The 18,609-nt window shown below is 48.0% G+C and overlaps 3 protein-coding genes across 4 annotated transcripts in view; 1 reads left to right on the top strand and 2 right to left on the bottom strand.

Annotated features, from left to right (window-relative positions):
• Window positions 1-18,609, bottom strand: part of LOC143430982 (protein 5NUC) — a 139,146-nt gene that overhangs the window by 53,584 nt on the left and 66,953 nt on the right. The window contains exon 1 of one of the 2 annotated variants that reach the window (XM_076907466.1): window positions 8,648-8,651. The exons of the other annotated variant lie outside the window; for it this stretch is intronic. The gene's annotated coding sequence lies outside the window, so the exon portion shown is untranslated. Of the gene's footprint in view, window positions 1-8,647; window positions 8,652-18,609 lie in introns of those variants that run through there. 2 annotated transcript variants of the gene reach the window in all.
• LOC143431055 (C-mannosyltransferase dpy-19) lies at window positions 622-3,690 on the bottom strand. Its single transcript, XM_076907558.1, has 9 exons — window positions 3,591-3,690; window positions 3,397-3,509; window positions 3,179-3,316; window positions 3,031-3,099; window positions 2,555-2,890; window positions 1,662-2,484; window positions 1,395-1,557; window positions 1,190-1,318; window positions 622-1,078 (listed from the first exon to the last, which is right to left on the bottom strand). Exons 1-9 carry the CDS (start codon window positions 3,679-3,681, stop codon window positions 865-867), a joined length of 2,076 nt encoding a protein of 691 aa, XP_076763673.1. The 5' UTR covers window positions 3,682-3,690; the 3' UTR covers window positions 622-864.
• LOC143430979 (brefeldin A-inhibited guanine nucleotide-exchange protein 3) lies at window positions 4,183-15,964 on the top strand. Its single transcript, XM_076907461.1, has 22 exons — window positions 4,183-4,273; window positions 4,481-4,614; window positions 4,805-4,939; window positions 5,001-5,166; window positions 5,393-5,522; window positions 5,573-5,842; window positions 5,918-6,151; window positions 6,223-6,450; window positions 6,514-6,890; window positions 6,950-7,134; window positions 7,210-7,372; window positions 7,433-7,741; window positions 7,812-8,034; window positions 8,114-8,287; window positions 8,364-8,772; window positions 8,838-9,050; window positions 9,172-10,042; window positions 10,109-10,241; window positions 11,087-11,315; window positions 13,631-13,857; window positions 13,932-15,471; window positions 15,556-15,964. Exons 1-22 carry the CDS (start codon window positions 4,189-4,191, stop codon window positions 15,697-15,699), a joined length of 6,579 nt encoding a protein of 2,192 aa, XP_076763576.1. The 5' UTR covers window positions 4,183-4,188; the 3' UTR covers window positions 15,700-15,964.

Here is an 18,609-nt window from a genome sequence, read left to right as displayed (position 1 = left end):
CCCGTCACGAGATCCGCGATGGATCATCGACACTCGATAATGATCAACGAAACAAACTATTCGGACTGTCATCGAACGTGAGAGGTGAGGAACGATCGCGTGAACGCGGTACCAGCTGTGATCGAGCGAGCAATATTGCCGCGAAGAAGCCCGGACCGGGACTGACTGGTCATCGGATTCATTTGGGTCAGCAGCACAACGTAGTATAGCGAACACTGTGCTCCGACTATACTATCCGTTACATGGCGAAGTGAAGGTGCCGTGTGCGGTACGCGTGTGTATTTCTATATAACGGAGCTATCTTCGCGGTGCGGTTCAATTTTTCTTCCGATCCTAACATTCGACGCTCTATCGTTTCTCGCGCTAATGACCGCCTCGTGAAATTCGACCAACTTTCATTAAACGGAAGAAAAAAAAGCATTCTATCGCGCGGCGGGCGCTTTCGTGAATTCGCTGGGACATGAAAAGATGGTTAGCGTTTTCGCTTTGTTCTATCGTCTTCTTAAATACAGTCGCATAAGGCGAACAATTCTTTTCGTTTACGTAAAGGTCTGCGAAGTTGACTTACGCTGGAAACGAAGATCGGGGAAGGCAGTGGAACGCGGGAAGACGAAGACGGGCTTCACAGGAACGTAGTCAACACTTTATTCGCATTTCACGTGTAACTCGTTAACAACAACGTTGCTTTGGTTCACTCCCATGAATCGCTGCTGCTTTTTCCCTCCTTGCTTTTTTAAAGAAAAATATATGTGTCATACACAACTGCCGTTTTCTCTTTCTTGTGAAGAATATCGTTTGCAATCTCGCGAGGTATTCTCGATTTGTCACGTTCGATCAGTCGTTCGATTAATATAAAAAACGCATTCAAGATTGATAATGAAGAGAAGTCTTTGGCTTCAGCTCGACGTAATACGAATAGTCGAGTTGCAGGACGACGTAACGATTATTTACAAATGCCCTCTTGAACGGGTAAGCGTTCCCCTGGAATAGCAATGGACAAACGGGTTGCTTGCCAGCTGCCTTCGCGGTTCCGTTGTCCACCAGGTCCCACAGGTCGAGCATCTGACATCCCGGTTGCCTGAAATGAGAGATACTCGTTTGTGGAGCAATCGAAAATCAATAGCTTCGCTATTAATTTCAACTTGTGACATTTTCGTGACTGATGGGACGAGTTAAAGTATTCAATTACAGATTTGCGTATCCGAAGCACAGCGCTTCCTCCAGCACGACGTAGCCAACGCTCAGGTTCCTGAGGGTAAAATATACGGACGAGACATCCTTTCTACTGAATATCTCGTAGACTTTCATTGTCCGATCTCTATAACACGACACAGCTGATAATAAATATGAATGTAGCGATAACGTAGATTATCAAATTTGGAACGGTAGTACACCTCATCTGCTTGCTCTCGTAGTAAGGATTATTCACGATCGGTCTTCCCGTGGAGAGCATTAAATTCGCCATCAAAGACATCTTCCCCGCGAACACGGCGTGTTCAGGTGTGTTCTTCTTGATCCAATCGTAGAGTTCTTCCTGTTCGATGTCGCTGTATTCACCTAATTTCGCCAAGTAAAATATCATTTATCCGCAGATCATTCATTCGTTATACAATGGGTTAAGACATCGATTTTAACTAAGGGCTACGTAATCTAAAAATTACCCATGACGCTTCGTTCATGGTGCAGTCTCTCCAATCCGTGATAAGACATCGCAGATATTAGTAGTACGATAATGGCAGTTTTGGTTATCTCGCCCTTTAAACCGAGTTTCTCCAGATACCTGCTGGCACACACTGTGCCAGCAATTATACAGAGATGGGGGTTCATGAACAGCTTCAGCCTCATGATAAAGACAGCCATAATGATGAAAACGCCGGTCTGCAAACCGTTGTACGCCAGATCTGCCTCTATACATCTAGGGTAGCCTTTGACTTTGTAATTCCGGTACCAGAAATAGACCGCCAGAATTCCTGCGAGTATGGCAGATGGTAGGAGCAACGTTATTATTATCGTCTCAAAGCTTCTGTATGGAAGGAAATCAAACTCGGGAGAGCATGTGTACAACATCGTGTGGAAGTCTTTGTATCCTGTCAGTTTCGCTTTCAGTAAGTTGAACACATGTGCATTGTCTTCGGACAACGTGTCGCAGAACGATTTCAAGTACTTGGTGCACGCAATTGTGAGAACAACTTCAAGGATCGTCTGTAGTTTCGTGCCCACGAACCGAGACAGCCTATCTGTTAAGCTCAAAACGTTGCTGGTGAATAAAAGACACAGATACAGAGAATAAAGCAGAGGAAAGCCCTCTGTGACACACATCGCGATCAAGATGCAACAACCGTGAACTTTAGACAGACATCTGTAGAGATCGTTGGAGATTATCCTCATCCATTTCAATATTAATAGTACAACGATTTGTGTGGTCAATACGAAATGAGAAAACTGCCAGAAGCATAAGCTAATTACAGTAGCTAAAGCCATGTCCTGAAATGGATATGTTATTTAGCATTTTCTGTAAAGGATACTCAAACTGTATTGAAATATTTTGTCGTACCTGAAGCAAACTTTTGGATACTTTTTGTTGTTCTTGTGCAGTACCCACTCTGAGAATCGTAGTTAATATGTACATTTGATAGAGTAACGCTGGGTATCCAAATGTTTCTCTCAACGGCGGAGTCCATTGTACACGAGTACATTCATTGTGGTTGTAAAAGAAGAGTAGCACGGCAATGATTCCGCTTTTGAGGTTGTTACCCAGGTGCACAGCATAATAGAACAGCACGGCTGCTGTGAACATTGTGGAGATCCAAACAGCCTCTAAGTAAAAGTAAACCGGAACGCCGAGTCCCTCGCAACTGGTCACCGGTGGGACGCCCTTTCCTCTTTCTATCTGAAAGTAATTCGTTTCTAGTTCTTCCATAGAAAGCTAGTGTTCGCATTGTAAAATATAAAATCGCATTTTATGTGTTATCTTTTAAGATCTATGAATAATCCGATTGTGTATATAAATCAAACATAAACGAGTCTCACTTGCCAACATTGCTCTATGGATATGATCCCCAAATTCTTGGCGCAATGATAAAGGTACCCGATTATCAGCTAGAAACCACACTGTACTTTAGTTCGAATTTAAATGTAATTCAACTGTGATGGAATTCATTGTCTTGTTGTACGATACCTCTGGCAGCAAGCTGTATTTCCTGGCCGCGTTGATAACGTTCCCATACTCCGAGATATTATCGTAGGTGATCTTTTTCATGCCTTCCGAGAACGTTTTCGACTCCGCGATGGTCTTGTAGTACGAGTAATACATCCCCTGGACAAAAACAAACAATGCGTAGCTGTTACCTTTGTCTGTGTTCGGCTGGATGGTTAACTCGTTGAATATCTTCGTACCATTTCTGTGCGAAAAGACATTTCCCTCTCGATCTCGGACAAATGCGAGAAATGCCGGTCATTTTCGAACAGCGTAGAGACATGCCACCGATGGAAAATGCCGATTGCCAAACCTGTCACCAGAGACGATTTTATGATAACGCTGACTAGGATACCACGCAACTAGCCTTCGCCTATCGCGAGGAGGCCTGTACCTATCAAATCCACCGCTACGTTGTACAAATAGACCGATTTACGGCTCAATTTCTCGACAGCCTTACGCCTCCTGTCACTTTCGGCCGCCATCTTTGCGAACGGCTTCCTTCCGGCCACCAGCGTGGGGGGGCATGCGCGCGCAGCGAGTCCGCGCGTTTCGAAATGCGCGTCGATTCGACAGAAATTGTTCTTCTTTTTTTTTCCACCGATTTATGTATGAAACAGGTTAAGATAAATCGTGAAATTTATAGATATAACGTGAAATAAAATGACGACAATAGATGCGCGCGGAAAATCAACATGTTTGTGAAGTATAGAATATTTTAATAATTGTAGAAGAACTCGATACGTATAATCAGCTGGAGTTTCGATATTGATTTATTGAAAATCTTGACAGAAAAGTATCACGTACGATCGTTTGCGTTTGCGTCGCTGCAAGTTAAGGTATTAAGGAGATTTCGACGGCTGTTCGATTCTCGAGAAAGGAAATGGATGATCCTCCACGGCGACATTTTCTACGGCCCTGGATGCGCGCGTACAGTCATGCGTGGATTGGCACTCCCGTTATCGATCAGTTGCGTGTTAGTTCACCGTGACATGGAGGATCTCTTGCTGCAGATCGTCCGAGAATCGAGCAATGCAAAATTACAAAATCTGCGGAAATCAGCGCAGGAAGCGCACGGTGAGCAAACCCAAAAGATTTCGTTACTTTTCTGCCTTTTTTCGCCGCTAAACTACACCACCGACACCCTCTGCACAAACTTCATTGACTCCTGGAATGATTGCCCTTGCTTCGTACCATTTCGTCCACTCTTAACTTATCGATTGGAACTTTTCAACGCACGGAGAATAATTCTGATAAAATGAAATCTCGATGCTTTTTCTGCAGACTTCCTGGACAAACAGCAGGGGTTACTGCGTGATCCACCTCACGAGCTGCGAGCGAAATGTCTACACACCTTTCAGCTAGCATTGGAAACGAAGAGGAGCAAGTTCGTCGCTTTCGGCCTACTAGGACTACACGTAAGTATTTATACGCGATTCCTGCAGTATTCTTCCGCGATTTCATAATGTCGTGCGTGTGTAAGTGACGCATCCGCTTGTGGAAAGGAACTTTGCGATAAAACGAAAGATATGGGTGAGCGGAAGCTCGACGAAGCGCTCCCCTTCGCTACGATACAAGAAAGCCTAAAACTTTTCGTTTGAAATCCAGAAAATGTTGAGGGACGACAGATTCCAATCACCCTACGAGCCAGAAGACGATTCCCTTTGGCTGCCCGCGCAAATGCTACACGCCATGAGCTCCATGCTGTCGCAATCGGACGATACTCAAACGGATATGCTAAAGGTGAACGAAAATTCAAGTGAAATCCATTGAAATCGAATAAAATGTTTTCGATTCTCCGTAGGTTTTGTTACAAGTCGCTTGTCTATCATATTGGACGATGAATGGACGTTTGATAATCGCCATTCTGACTACCTGCTGCGAGGCTTTCGAAAATGGGAACCAAGCTGTGAGGACTGCCGCGCAGGCGGCAACCAGCCAAACGCTGCGGTCTTTCTGTCTGTTCCTAGGTAATCCTTCGTTACCGTTCGATACACACGTGGCTAGGACCTCGTCGATTTTATATAACATCTGATAAAGTTTGATCGATAAACGTTTAAACGCGTGACCAATGAACTGTATCTCGCGAATTCCGTAACTACTGAACTACTCCCCTCCATACGACACGCTGCATGCTGCGATGTAACGAGGGGAAGCGTACCACAGGGGCCTCAGAGGGGAAATTTTTCTGAACAGACGAGGAGTGCCAAGAGATGGAGGAGAACGCGAAGAAGAACAAGAACGTTTGGGAAAGAGGTGTCTCCTGTTTCAACGAGGCTCTGCCGATACTTCAGTACATCTGCAGCAAGCTGGACGAAGCTCAAAAGTAAGATATCCAACGAATTGTCGTCACGCGATTAAAAGATTCTGTTTCAGCAATGGGAGAAACGGGAACACGGTGGTGTTTCTGCTCGAGTGTCTGCACACGTTGATCTCCTCGTTGCCGCAAAAGATTCATACCAATGGACACTTCACGACCTTCCTGTGGCAGAAGTTCTGCCCCGCGTTGATAGCTTTCCTGGGTACGCCAAGGGTCGACAAGACGTTCACTTCCAGAGAGGGAAAAGAGAACGAGATTGGAAGAGGATCCGGGTATCTGGCCACTTCCTTGAGTTTCGACAGCCATCAGGCGAAAACTGTGTACAGGCATGTAATCGAGCTTCTTGAATTTAGAAATTTTTAGCTCAATGGCGATTTAAACTTACATTTATACGTTCGCAGCATTGGAACGGAGTTGGTTCGATTGGTAGGCTGTGTGGGACCCCTTCGTCCGGTTTTGGAATCAGTATTCCATAGAATGCTGCTGTACCCGCCGCCTCAGCAACGTTTGGAATCACTGAAGGCCTTGAAGGAGCTTCTACGAAGCCCCAGCAGAATGGTCGACTTTGCTGGGCCATTGCTTGTAGAGGAGGACAAATCGAGCCACATTCAGAGCGACATGGCGTTGATGAGACTGTAAGCAATTGTTCGATACGCAAATTAGATGAGAAAATCAGAAACAGTGACGATAATTAATCGTGCAACAGAGCGATGGACTCTATAGAAGAATCGACAACGGGTGGTTTGAGCACTTTGCACGCCAGCGTTTCTTGCGTGGTCGCGATGCTCTCTGCTCTTCAAGAATTATGCGAGGGGAAGGCCATCAACCATACATACACGTGCGCGATCAACAGTCTGTACGAGGACTTGGAATCCTGCGACTACAAAGGACCTCTGACTTACCAGAGCATGGCACGATTGCCAAAAACCTACAGGTGAGATTTAGAATAAATTCTATGCGAGAAGATCAGGTTTTTCAACGTGTGATTCAACGTCAGAGAACAATTGGAGCTGATGAAGAAAGGAATAGGGTCCGACTCGGACTCCTCGGGGCATGGTCCATCGGAGGATGGCGATTCGACAGATACAGAAGGTCCTCAGAACGAATCTGACGAGGTGCAAGAGGAGAACAGCCTGGAGGACACAGAATACGCGATCGAGAACGAGAGGGAGAGGCTCAGGCTGGAGAAGTTGCCCAAGTGTCTTCACGTGGGTCGCCAAGTGGCGGACGAGTGCAACGTGGACATGGAGAGACACAACGCGAGGAAATTCGTGAAGACCCTGAAGACAGACCTGATCCCCATGGTTTTGAGTCTGAGAAGCAATATCGAGGTCGACGAGGCGCTGCAGAACTTTGCTTCGGAGTATTGCCAAGGTATGCGAGTACCAAATCTCCAAGTGTATCGTTTGAAGCATAGAAAAACGTGTCCTCAGGAGTGTTCGCGGCCCAGCAAAAGATGCAGGAGCAGACTGACACCAGCACCGACTCGTGTGCCTTGATCACGATCATGAACGCTGACGGGATCTATTTAGCCACCTACGCAGCGCTGTTGCTGAACTTGAAGTTAATCAGGATCCATTATTATCACGATGATAATCATCAGGTTCCAATTAGCGAGGTACCATCGTACACTGAAATCCAATGTCCCGTTGAAATTGACATTTTTCTAAACCTTCTGCTGTGTTTTTCTCAGGAACAATTCGTCGAGGAGGTGCACGGATCGGGAGTATTGGTCTACCTATCAGCCACATGGCTGTCTGAACTTTACCAGCAAGTTCTGGCTTGCAATCTGCTCGAGAAGTGTGGTTACAATCCGCATTACACGGAGAACAGCGCTCTGATAAACGTATTGACTGGTAGGTACATTTTAGCCGGAAGAATTTATTGGTAGACTGATGAAAATTCATTTTTGTAAGATGTCGATGGGATACCTGGCAGCCAGAGAGGCGGACAGCTTCTGTCCGACTATATACGACTGGAGAAAGCTCAATTGTCTCGAAGTGAGCCCACGTCGGAAGCGGAAGCTGGCGCCAAGCTCTCGAGGAGGGTGTTGACGTGCTGCTGGCGAAGTATGATAACAGTTCTGACGACAGGGTTGAATCCTCCGAAGGAGCAGAATAATAAAGGAATTCTGAGCAGAGATGGTGGCAGAAGGGGCATCAGAGACACCGTGGTCTTGTCTTTGGAAGGTCTTCACAAAGCTGCGATCCTGAGCAACATACTTGGTAGGCAAACCTTGCTAACGAATAATTCCATTTTTGTACAGCGTATTTTATTTGTTCTTGTATTTTCTAGGTCTGCAGAATCGATGCGGTTCCATCTTCGCCCAGCTGGTGAAAGCAGCCTGCACGGAGCAGTCCATCTCGAAGATCACGAGAACGAAGGATGTTCTTCGTCTGAAATTGCAGAACAGAGCGACTAACATTCATACGTCTCACGCTCTGAGCATGGACGTTTTATTGGGCAAAGGTTTGGAGCTTGGCAGCCACGGAAGCGACTGTTGGCCTCACGTTTTCACGTAAGTCATCGATAATTAAGAAAATTCAATTTTCGATCGCCAGTCTGGAATTAACGAAGAGTTTCTGCGATTCGAATAGGTGTTGCTTGTACGTGAGCAAATTGGAACACGATTTCTTCGGGAGGAACCAGAATCCATCGCTGCCAAAGACTCAACAGAAGAAGGAGAAGAAGGATAACGCTAGTGGCGATGCTAAGGGTAGTCAAGATCGATCGAAGCTGAATTTCAACATGGCTGACGAGGAAGAAAACTGGTAAAATCGTCTAAATTCTCTTCCACGTTTAATCGATCGAATCACTCGTAACTAACCAGAGATTCGTTATTTCCAGCGTCGACGTGTACAGTTTTCTGTCGAGTCCGTACACGCAGAACTCCAGCACGGACACGATTCCAGAGATCATCCAGGAATCCAACGCGGACAGCCAGTTCAACGGGATCCTTCCTGCCGATTACGCGGCGAAGATCATTTGCGTTCTGTCTCAGCAAGTCGACAGACTCTTCGAGAACGCTGCTCTAAAGTTAAACCTGCGAGCGCTGTGCCTGTTCCTGACTGCTCTGTGCAAGGCTAGCAAAGCTCAGCTGTTCAAAACCACGGACGGTTCTAAAGACAATAAACGATTCTGGTGGAGAAGAAGCAAACCCCGGGAAAACGAGATGAACGTGCTGCTTTTGGCCAGATTGGGAGAAGTTATGTTAAAGTGCGTGAAGAGTGGAAGACCTCTGATTCACATAATGAGAGTACGTGCAGTTCTCTAGCAATTTTTAAGGAAGTAGATCATATGCTAAAGCTAGTCGTTTTTCAGGTGTGGAGCATCCTGGGACCGCACTTCATGGAGGCGGCCTGCCACAAGGATCGTGGCATCTCGAAGAAAGCGGTCCAGTGCATCCACGACTCGATGGCCGCTCTGCTGAACGAGCAGATAGAGCTGCCCCACTTCCACTTCAACGAAGCCCTGTTCAAGCCTTTCGAGAACCTATTGTGCCTAGAACTCTGTGACAGTGATGTTCAAGATCAAGTAAATAAAAATCGGAATTGACCTAAACTTATAAAAGCTTAAACGAAAAAAAATATATAATTCTATACAAAGCACAGAACGGGCGTACATGGTTAAAGACACGCAAACGAAATCCTTCCAGATCGTCAGCTGCATCTGCGAGTTCGTCGAGACCAACCGAACGGAGATTCGATCCGGTTGGCGTCCGCTCTTCGGCGCTCTCCGCGTAGCCTCGGTCGGTAATTCAGATTCCGTCGAGTCCGCTCCTTTGCTGGAGGTTTTCAGGGTCTTCCTGTCGACGGACAACACGCTGGTCTTCGCCAACGCAGCGCTAGATTGCATCCTCTGCCTGTTGAGGCACGTGCGCGGTATCGGCGACGCGGAGGCCCACCAGGACGACCAGGATCAGATCGACGTGGCTGAATCCAGAAGGATGAGGCTGTGCGTCGAGAGCCTCAAGTACCTCCTCAGCTGCAGCGACATCCTGGCCTCGATGTACGGCATGCCAGCCTGCCCGATCTTCCATTCGGCTCAGAGGATCCAAGTCTCCACCATCCCCCAATACGTCGACCCAGCGATACCCAACTCAGAGCTGATCAGGTTCGACAAACACGCGGAGTCCCTGCAGGAGACCATCCCAGAGAGGGCCCACGACATTCTGATGGAGAACGTCGACACGATCACCACGTTGCAAAGCATGGACAAGCCCAGCGGCATCCTGAGGGTCTGGTACATCCTGATAGAGGGCCTGGCGAGCGCTACCATGATCTGCCCGAAACGGTACCAGCCTCACACCTTGGAGACCCTGTTTCATCTGCTGAGGGACACGCTGAACGTCCCTGGACCCGCGTTTGGGTTGTACTGCGTGAATCATCTGCTGCTGCCGATGGTCCAGAACTGGCTGAGGAGGACGTCGAAGATCTTCAGGGGTTGGGACAACTTCGCGCCCAATTTCAAGCAGTGCTGCGGCCTCACCACCGATCTGGTCGTCGATTACCTGACGCATTTGCAAGGTGATTACGAGATCCTTGATACTGGTTCAACGCTGAGACTAACAAGGTTTCGATGGCGATGTTTAGGAGCCGAGGTGGTCAGGAACGACGCCTATCTGCCAGCCGCGACGCTGATGCTGAAGCAGTTGCTGCTGGTGATGGCGGAATGCGTGGTCCAGCCCACGGAGAGCATAGCTCGCCTCGGTTGTGCCTGTATTAGGTACGTCTAGAAAAGCCCAGCTGGGTATCGTTTGTAAAATCGCGACGAGCTGAAACCGGAGGGTTATCGACACGAGCGGAGTCAAAGTCCCCGAGATCCGACGCACGCTGGTGACTCACTATCGAATTAAGATCACCGGCTCGCAAAGAAGGCAAACCCGCGGGCAACGGTGAGCAACCTGTTCCCCGACGATCCGAAAACGATCGTCCGCGCGATCGATCGCGCGTTTTTATCCGCGCGCCCACTCGTGACGAGCCGAACTACCGGGGCGGCTCGAGGGGAAATGGTAAAATCGTAACGCGGAGGTTCGATGGAATGTCGATCGGCGGAGGTTAGCTAGATGTATCGTCGTTACGGGCGTAGCGTGCGTGTAAGATGATAACGAAGCTTGACAGGCTGTCCGGTGGGATAAGGTAGCCACCGACACTCGACACCCCCGGAGCGTCGTGGCAGCGAACCAACACAACTCCAAGCGTTATACAGCCCCCGTGCGCGCCTCTCGCATCCTGCCCCGCGCTGGATCCGTTCTCCACCGAGTATTTTCTCCGTATTAATGTACAACGGAGCGCGCAGAGACGCGTGTAACTCGATCCTGACCGGGGTCGATCGCCAAGTATCGATGTACAGGCGTGCGCGGAGTTTAAAAACGGGACAGGTCCGCGCTTAACGACGAACGGGATCCCGATCGGAAATCTTCCAGTCACCCAGTCGAAACGATATTTTTTCCTCTCGTCGATCGTTGTTTCGCAACCCCTTGGATTCGCGAATAGCAGAGCTACGCGCGCGTGGTCCTTAGGATACAACCCAGAGGAATTTAAGCTGGGACGCATCTGATGTTTGCCCAGGCACGTACTCGTGAGCAGCGGGCCGCTCTTCACCCCAGAACAATGGGAGGTCTGTGGTGTCGCCTGTTACCGTGCCTGCTCGAACTCCCTGCAAGAGCTGCACCAGCTGACCATGGCTTTCTCGCCGAGGACCGAGTCCTTTTACGGGGACGTCGCGCAGGTCAAGGTTGCGGCGCGACGCGACGCGACCCTCGAGGAGTCGGAGCGGCTGCGACAACTCGCCGCCCAGGTAGGTTCTGCCTCGTTACGCTTCTTCCGTCTCTGATCTCTGTACCTACTCTCCTTACGTGGACGATGATGTTTCTCACTTCTGGCTGTTTGACGTTCGTTGTTGCTTCTCTGTGCCCTACCCCGAAACGCTCGTCGACTCGAGCTCCGGATCCGGTCGTAGAACCCTTGGCGTTCGGCTGATCTAAATTCTCTGCCGCTTGTTTGCTCCTCTCGTTCCCCGCGAATCTGCCCGTTCCGTTCGATGGTTCGTGCGAATGAACGCCTTTCTTTCTCTTCTCACTTTTGTTTCTTTTCTTTCGTTTCTCTTCTTCCCTGTTGTTGTTCCCTTCGGAGTACGAGCAAGAGCGTATTATACCGTGGTTTTTGTTTCATTTGTAAAACGTAGTAGAGAAAGTAAACGCATATATCGACGATTGCTCGTGAGAGAGACACACGTGGTGCCCTCCTGACCTGACTTGCTCCCAGGTGAGCCAGCTGCGAGAGGTATTGTCTGCTATCAAGAGGCAAAATGCGGCGTCACTGCCGACGACACCTTTCCAGGATTCGATGACCATTGAGACGACACTGATCGACCAGCACACTACCTCCTACTCCGTTGGTTGTAGGCAGCACACGACACCCCTCGATTACACTAACACTACGACGAACACGGGCCCCCATTGGCTCTAGCCGCCCACGGTAACTCACGTCATGGATTTTAACAAAAAAGAGAAAATAATTAACGAAACAGTTTTCTGAAACGATATAGCAAAAAAAAAAAAAAAAGAAAAAAGATAAGAGCAAACAGACGAACGAATGTAATCGCATCGATTCTTCTTCCGTCGACAGAATCGCGTATTTAAAACGAGGGAGAAGTAATCAGTAGAATTTTCGCGCACTCGCGCCGATTTCATCGCGTATCTATTCGAAACGGAGATATGTACGTTCACGACACGTGGTCGTTGTCGACAGGCCTGCTTTTTTTCGAGCCACGTTCTTCGCGTCTCAGGATTCACTGCAACCGCAGCTTTTCTGCCTTCTGGAGTACTAGTTCCTTAAGAAAAGAGAGAAAAAAAAAAAAGAAAGAAGACAAATTTATTAGTTCACGCGACACATTGTGTGATCGTAGATTTTACTCTATACATATAAATATATATATATATTATATATTTACACACAGATTTTCTATTTTTTTGCATCGACGTGCCTCGTGATTCGTGCGCTTTGCGTGTGTTTTAAGCTTGCACCTGGATGGCTGTTGGCATAAAAACGGTGGTGTAGAATTGAGCCTCGAATCGCCGGCCCCGTTTCCAGGTGGGGTTGTTTTTAAAAGTCAACCGATACGACATGTGTCTTTTAAGCTGTTTTTATCCAAAATTCTATGCCACTGTTGCAATTCTAGATTAATTGTTAACACGCCATAAAAAAAAAAGAAAGAGGCGATGAGAGAGCAAAAGATAAAGATGGAAATCTTTGTACTTGAGACTGCGTACCGTCGACACGTTCGTGTTTTTAATGTATTTTTGTACCGCTCGAATGTGTTCGATGCAGATTATGTCAAATACAGATGCTTTTATCATTAGCCGATTGGTTCTTGTATTGCACACCCCCTATCTCCTTTAATCGCGATGCTAGTCGGAAATTGGGAGGCGAAAGGACGGGGAAGAATCGAAGTAAGCCTGTCGACGCTGAGGCGCGACACGATTAGTAACCGATCACCTCGTTTAGATGTTTGCACTCGCTGGTAGAAGGCACAGGTCAGGCTGCAGAACCTCTTCGACGAGGTCCTTTCCGAACTCGGGGTTCTCTCGACGATGGCTTCTCTCTTAAAATGGCACCGGTTGCCGTATCCGATCGAGCAAGGAAGGACCCCGTCGTTGGCCGAGATATCATTCAAATTCAACTTGGCACGGTCTTGCGTATCACCATTTAAAATCCATGGCTTGAGTCCATGGCTAGAATTTCACTGTCACATAATATGTACGTGATGAGATATACGACACCAATCCTAGACGCTGCAGCTTTCGTAGAATGCACACCATGTTTACTGGCATCGACCGAATCGATGGAGATCGCGTTAGGTACGCTCACCGAGAGAGAAACGGAAGCGCTCATCGTTAGTTAGACGACGTCGCGAGAATCATTAGCAACTTGTTTCGTGGACGTCACGCACGATTGCTTTTGTAGCTTCTCGAATCGAAAAGCGACCAAGGTACACGGATGTAGAAGTACGGTGGTAAATCTCGCGAACGTGTTGAGCATCTACGAAGAATCGTGCGATGAAAATTCAGCCCCTGTTCACGACGAGAAATGAACGGTCTCTTGTCTCCTCAGGTGTTCCTTCTGGAGGAACAGCGCAACGAAGATACCTCGAGAAGAACCGACGACAAGTCATACGTATTCCTCCTCTACCCGCCCTCGATGGGCTCCACCCTGAATCCCGACCTTTATATCGTTAAAGTGCAGCTGAGAGCGTTGGTAGTCGGGCTGCTGGTCCATCAGATGCTTCTTCATTCCATCGCGAGTGTCCTGCTGCAAGGACCGGACGCGTCCTTTCCTAGGTGGGTGGATATACCTCTACGATCATTCGTTCGATATCGTTAACACGCCACAATGATTTTTACTTCAATTCTAGTCTATCTAATGTAATACCACAATCAGCTACACCGACATCACCAAAAACCCTGATACCCGGTTTTCTGTCTCGCCTAACCAGCCGCCACGTGGACATATTCCTCTCGTCGTTGGATCTCTCATACGCGACCGCCTTGAAGTTCGACTCGCGTCCAGGCTTGAAGTTCCTGGTCCAGAAGGTGGCCGACTTGCCCCAGCCGGCGAACCTCTATCGCCAGGCTGGCGTCGCGTGGACAATCAAGATCGTCGCTCTCTTCGAGCTCTGTCTGCGCGAGATAGAGGCCACGGGTGCGTCCCTCGAGACCGTGAAAGCGATCCTAACGTCGAGCCCTGTGGGCAGAGAGTACGTCAAGCACTCGAATATTCAGAAACTGACCAAATACCTCAGACAGCTGCGCATCACCTTCGAGGAACTCTGCGAGAGCTACGTGGAGGTGGTGTTGGACGAGGATGGGAGGCACACCAGAGTGGACAGTTTCTCTGAGAGGAAGATATTCCTGTTGGTGGCACAGCCGGACGATTTTCCAGAGATCGCCAGCAGAGAATTGAGCAGCGACAGGACGCTGGCGACGCCTGGTCCCGTGGAGCTGCCAGAGGACTCCGAGGACACGGAAGACCAAGTGGATCAGGAGGACTCTGAGGACATCGAGTGCTACAATCCTAATCTGAACGACGAGAGCGGTTTGGAGGAGCTTGGCGAGTGCGAGGAAGATCCTAGGCCGTTCAGACTGTCCGATCTGGTGGTGGAATATTCTACTGACTCAGGGCCGCAGTCTGAACCGGAAACGGACGACTCCAGGCCAGTCTCCAGGCTTGGTTCCGTCACGGAGAACACTGTGTACCCTGACAGATCAGGAGGTGCTTCCAGCGAGGGTTACATCGACGAGAAATACAGCTCGATCACTCCAGCTCCTCTGCAATTGATCAACGCGGACGATCATCTGTTTTACAAGCTCGATTCGTTGAGGAGGGCAGAGTCAGCTGACTCGTTTGGAGTTTCCGTGTTGGAGACCAAGATTACTGACGCGAGTTTCAATTACGACGGTCGTAGTTGCCTGCGTAAATCAAGATTGGAGAGGAGACGAAGCGACGCTTGCTTGCTGACACGGAAAAGCGCTCTGAGATTCGCCGAGCCGATCGAAACGGAGGGTTTCGATAAACTGTCGCGTTTCCGCTCGGACAGCTTCAGATGCAGGTCTGTGATGGAGTTGAGGAACACGGCTGGGTCCACTGTGTCCAGCTCGTCGAACGAATTGGAGATGTCGCCTCGCGTCTCTCCGAAGATCGAGGAGGACGATCGTTCGCCAAAGATCTTCGACAATATCGACGAACTGCTGCGAGATTACGAGAGGAGCAAGCGTGGCTTCAGGACGAATCCGTTTCTAAGGAAGGAGGAACAGCTGGACGTCGAGGCGCAGGAGTTTCTGGCCGAGGAGTCGGCGTTCCAGAGGAAGACGAACGTCTGCAAGGACAGCGAGGCGCACAGGAAAGCTTGGGCGGAGATGTTGAGCACCATCTTGGACTGGACTCTGGCCTTGTCTGTAAGTTGTAAATATATTTTGTTAGACCAACGAAACCGCTGTTATTATCTTATCCGCGTTGTGGTGTTGGACGATTGTTCGCAGGACGACCAACTGATCCCGTTGCTTCCTGTTTTCGTGAGCGGTGTGAGAATGCTGACGAGGCACGCGGTCGACCAGGTTCTGAAGCAACGACTGTCCACTCTGTTCCATCGAATCGCCGTGTTGTACGGGCTGACGAGCAATTAGGAACAGCTTCGATGCATCTGGGAACAGATGTACTTTCATCGAGCGTTCTGAAGCTCGCTCTCTACCATTTTTAACGTTTCTATGTCCTCGTGGTCGATGTCGATGAAGCTTTTGTATGTCGATTACGTACTCGTCACGTGCAATTGATTTCAGTCAATTTGTTAGGGACAGATGTCGAACCTCTCGCGATAGACTGATTAACCGAAGTCAATGTCTACGGATAAGGCGACGAACTCTCGCGTTTTAGATGATTTTTCGCGATCGTACACCAACGGACGATCGTCAAGAATTGTGTTCCGCTCAGACGAGAATTCAAAACGAACGTCTGGGAGACTTCGAGGAACCACTTTTTTCGACCGCAATGTCTTCAAATAGAAAAACGATTCTAAAGATATAGATAAATACCCATAAAAATTCCTTCGGACGAAAAGAAGAGCCAAACGAGTACGAATTCCCAGCTAGTGTTTCGAAGGATAGAGACGAACGACCGACGAGAGAATGGCCCTCGTTTCGGATGAGAAGAACAAACGGAGGGCCGCCCTATAAATCGAACCTGGCGAGGAACTGAACGATGCCCAGCTCGTCTGAGAACGGGTGGAAATATTTAGCACAGCTAGACAATAGCCCATATTTAGACAATAGCCCATCCTCGGTTCTGTTTCGACGGCGAAGAAACGACGTCCCGTTTCCAGCGACGCAGCCTCGCCTATCTCTAGTTTCGCAGCGCGCACGGACGCGTCGACACCGAGAGACAAGGATTTTATTTACGATCCACTCTGCACGCACATCGTCTCGATTCTCATTTTATGCTCTTTGCGCTTAACTGTAGTTTGCGGTCCAGTCGCAGAGTCGGACGAGCATGCACACCGGACGAGGCAGTCCGACGCGTTTCGTGGACCTGCCTGGAAATTGTTCGAGACTTTCCACAGACTCGCTTCTCTTTCATTTCTCTTTCTCTTTCTCTCTCTCTCTCTCTCTCTCTTTTTTTAAGGCAAACAATATGGGGCACTGGGAAGATCGCGAAGCAGAGCGAGTCCTCTGTCTTCGAAGAGTAAATCTGGAGCTTGATAGAAAAGGTACGAAGCAAAGCGTTGCTCTGGTTATTCTAGATAACGAGGGGGGGTAATTAGCGAATTAAGAGTTAAAGTTTGAGAATTGGAAGATAGAATAATGCCTAGATAACGAAAAAAAAAAAAAAATAGTTATTCTTCGTCTGAAGAAGAAAGTGCGGAGAGCCTTTGGAAAAAGAAGAAAAGGAGGGGAAACGGTGTTATATTTTATTGTAAATAGTACTCTTGTAGCTGGTCCATCGTGCGACGCGATCGAGAAGACAAGAGTGGCTAGACATTTTTATCGTTAATTTCAATGTTAACCGCGTTTAGGCAACGACTAGTCGATGGGTCTCAGTTTCCGTTCTCGCTTCGACATATGACACATATATTTTATATATATCGTTTGTAAGTTAGGGGATGCGTGAAAGAGGAATAATTACTGTTGTATAAATCAGAGCCACGCTCTCCCACGAGTTTCCCGATTCTATCGCGAGATTCCATCGGTGTTGAAAATATATTGTTGAGGGGTTGATAATTGATAATAAAACGTGCCTACTACGTAGACCCTTGTCTCCCTTTTCCCTTTAATTTTAACACGTTTACGCTCGCTCTGAATTCGACGAAAGGACATTTTTTTAATCAGTTCATCCTCGATAATGAAAGTTCGACTGTTTCAGTTTCTACACCCGTAATTATCTGATTCCATTGATATTGAAATTCTGTGTAACATCAAGGGCAAGGATCGACACTCCAGATGCTGTTTCTAAGATGAATATTTTATCAAAATCTCTAAAAGGAATGTTATGAGAAAATAAAACTGTAAATCTTTATTGAACATAATTAAATAAAAGTCGGGGGTGCGAATTGGATAAGCACGATTGCTTTCAACAAAATTCGAACACTGGAAACAGAATGGGAACGTGTGTAATGTATGTAATTTGATTTAAAGGAATAAATATTCGAATTAAACGATTTAATTCGATGCGGTTCGACCCTTTGAAATTCCCATGATGGATTAGCCTGTTGGCTGATACGTTCCACAACATTTCAACACACCTATAGTCCCTAATTTCTTTGGTAAAAACGAGCGATCGAAATTTGAAAAGAAATTCCATTCTCTATTTACAGAACTCGTCTCGATTCGTCAGTATCGTCCACAATATTACTTTGTACAACGCATTCTTACACATACACGTTCTCGCACGCGCGACCAGAGGTGCAAGCACACGAAATCGATGCTAATTAAATATATACACAGATTTTCGTTGCACGCGTTCATCGTTTGGTAGCTATAACGATCATTGGTCGTGTACCTTGCGACAGTCGAAAGCTCTCTGGGAATAGTTGGACCCGTGTCACTCGTATGGGATGGTCCTAGGATTCTTTTCGGGGCTTGACGGATCTCGAGAAGAATCGAAGGTGTCGACGATCTCCTGCGAGACGAAGCGCATTTCAGTTGGCTTTAACGGGCGCAGGAAAGGGCGGTGGAGTCTTGTCTGCGGTCGAGTCATCCTCGTAAAGAGGGAAGCTTACGAGCGACGGTCGCCACGGCTTATTCCATGCTTTTATTCCTGTCCCATTCGCTGTGGTTGTAAACATCAGCGTGGAAGAACCGGGACAGCGTCGCTGGAAAGCGTCCTGTCCCCGAACTACGAAGATGACGAACGCAGGAAGACCGCGTTTCTTTGGTGAAAGTCTCTCCGCGTAGATTTCGTACCATTCTTACGATCGTTTCGCGTCTCGATGCCTCGTCGTCGACTCTTACCAAACGAATAAATGGTATACACGTACGCGCTGGTTATCCTTTCATTTCTGTTAATTATACGGGGTGGACGATGATTTCGACTAGCGATAGTGG

This window comes from Xylocopa sonorina, chromosome 16, assembly GCF_050948175.1.
Source record: "Xylocopa sonorina isolate GNS202 chromosome 16, iyXylSono1_principal, whole genome shotgun sequence".
Classification (NCBI taxonomy): Eukaryota; Metazoa; Arthropoda; class Insecta; order Hymenoptera; family Apidae; genus Xylocopa; species Xylocopa sonorina.
Note: the sequence above shows the minus strand (reverse complement) of the source record. Positions and strands in the feature narration are given on the sequence as shown.

What these genes read in the sequence shown, in the direction of transcription:
- LOC143431055 (XM_076907558.1), bottom strand. Translation starts at nt 3,681, where the DNA reads ATGGCGGCCGAAAGTGACAGGAGGCGTAAGGCTGTCGAGAAATTGAGC. An exon ending in CGTAGCGGTGGATTTGATAG is followed by an intron (nt 3,510 to 3,590) that starts GTACAGGCCTCC and finishes CTCTGGTGACAG; the next exon opens with GTTTGGCAATCGGCATTTTC. An exon ending in CCATAGAGCAATGTTGGCAA is followed by an intron (nt 2,891 to 3,030) that starts GTGAGACTCGTT and finishes AATTACTTTCAG; the next exon opens with ATAGAAAGAGGAAAGGGCGT.
- LOC143430979 (XM_076907461.1), top strand. Translation starts at nt 4,189, where the DNA reads ATGGAGGATCTCTTGCTGCAGATCGTCCGAGAATCGAGCAATGCAAAA. An exon ending in TTACCTGACGCATTTGCAAG is followed by an intron (nt 10,043 to 10,108) that starts GTGATTACGAGA and finishes GGCGATGTTTAG; the next exon opens with GAGCCGAGGTGGTCAGGAAC. An exon ending in TGCGACAACTCGCCGCCCAG is followed by an intron (nt 11,316 to 13,630) that starts GTAGGTTCTGCC and finishes TTGTCTCCTCAG; the next exon opens with GTGTTCCTTCTGGAGGAACA.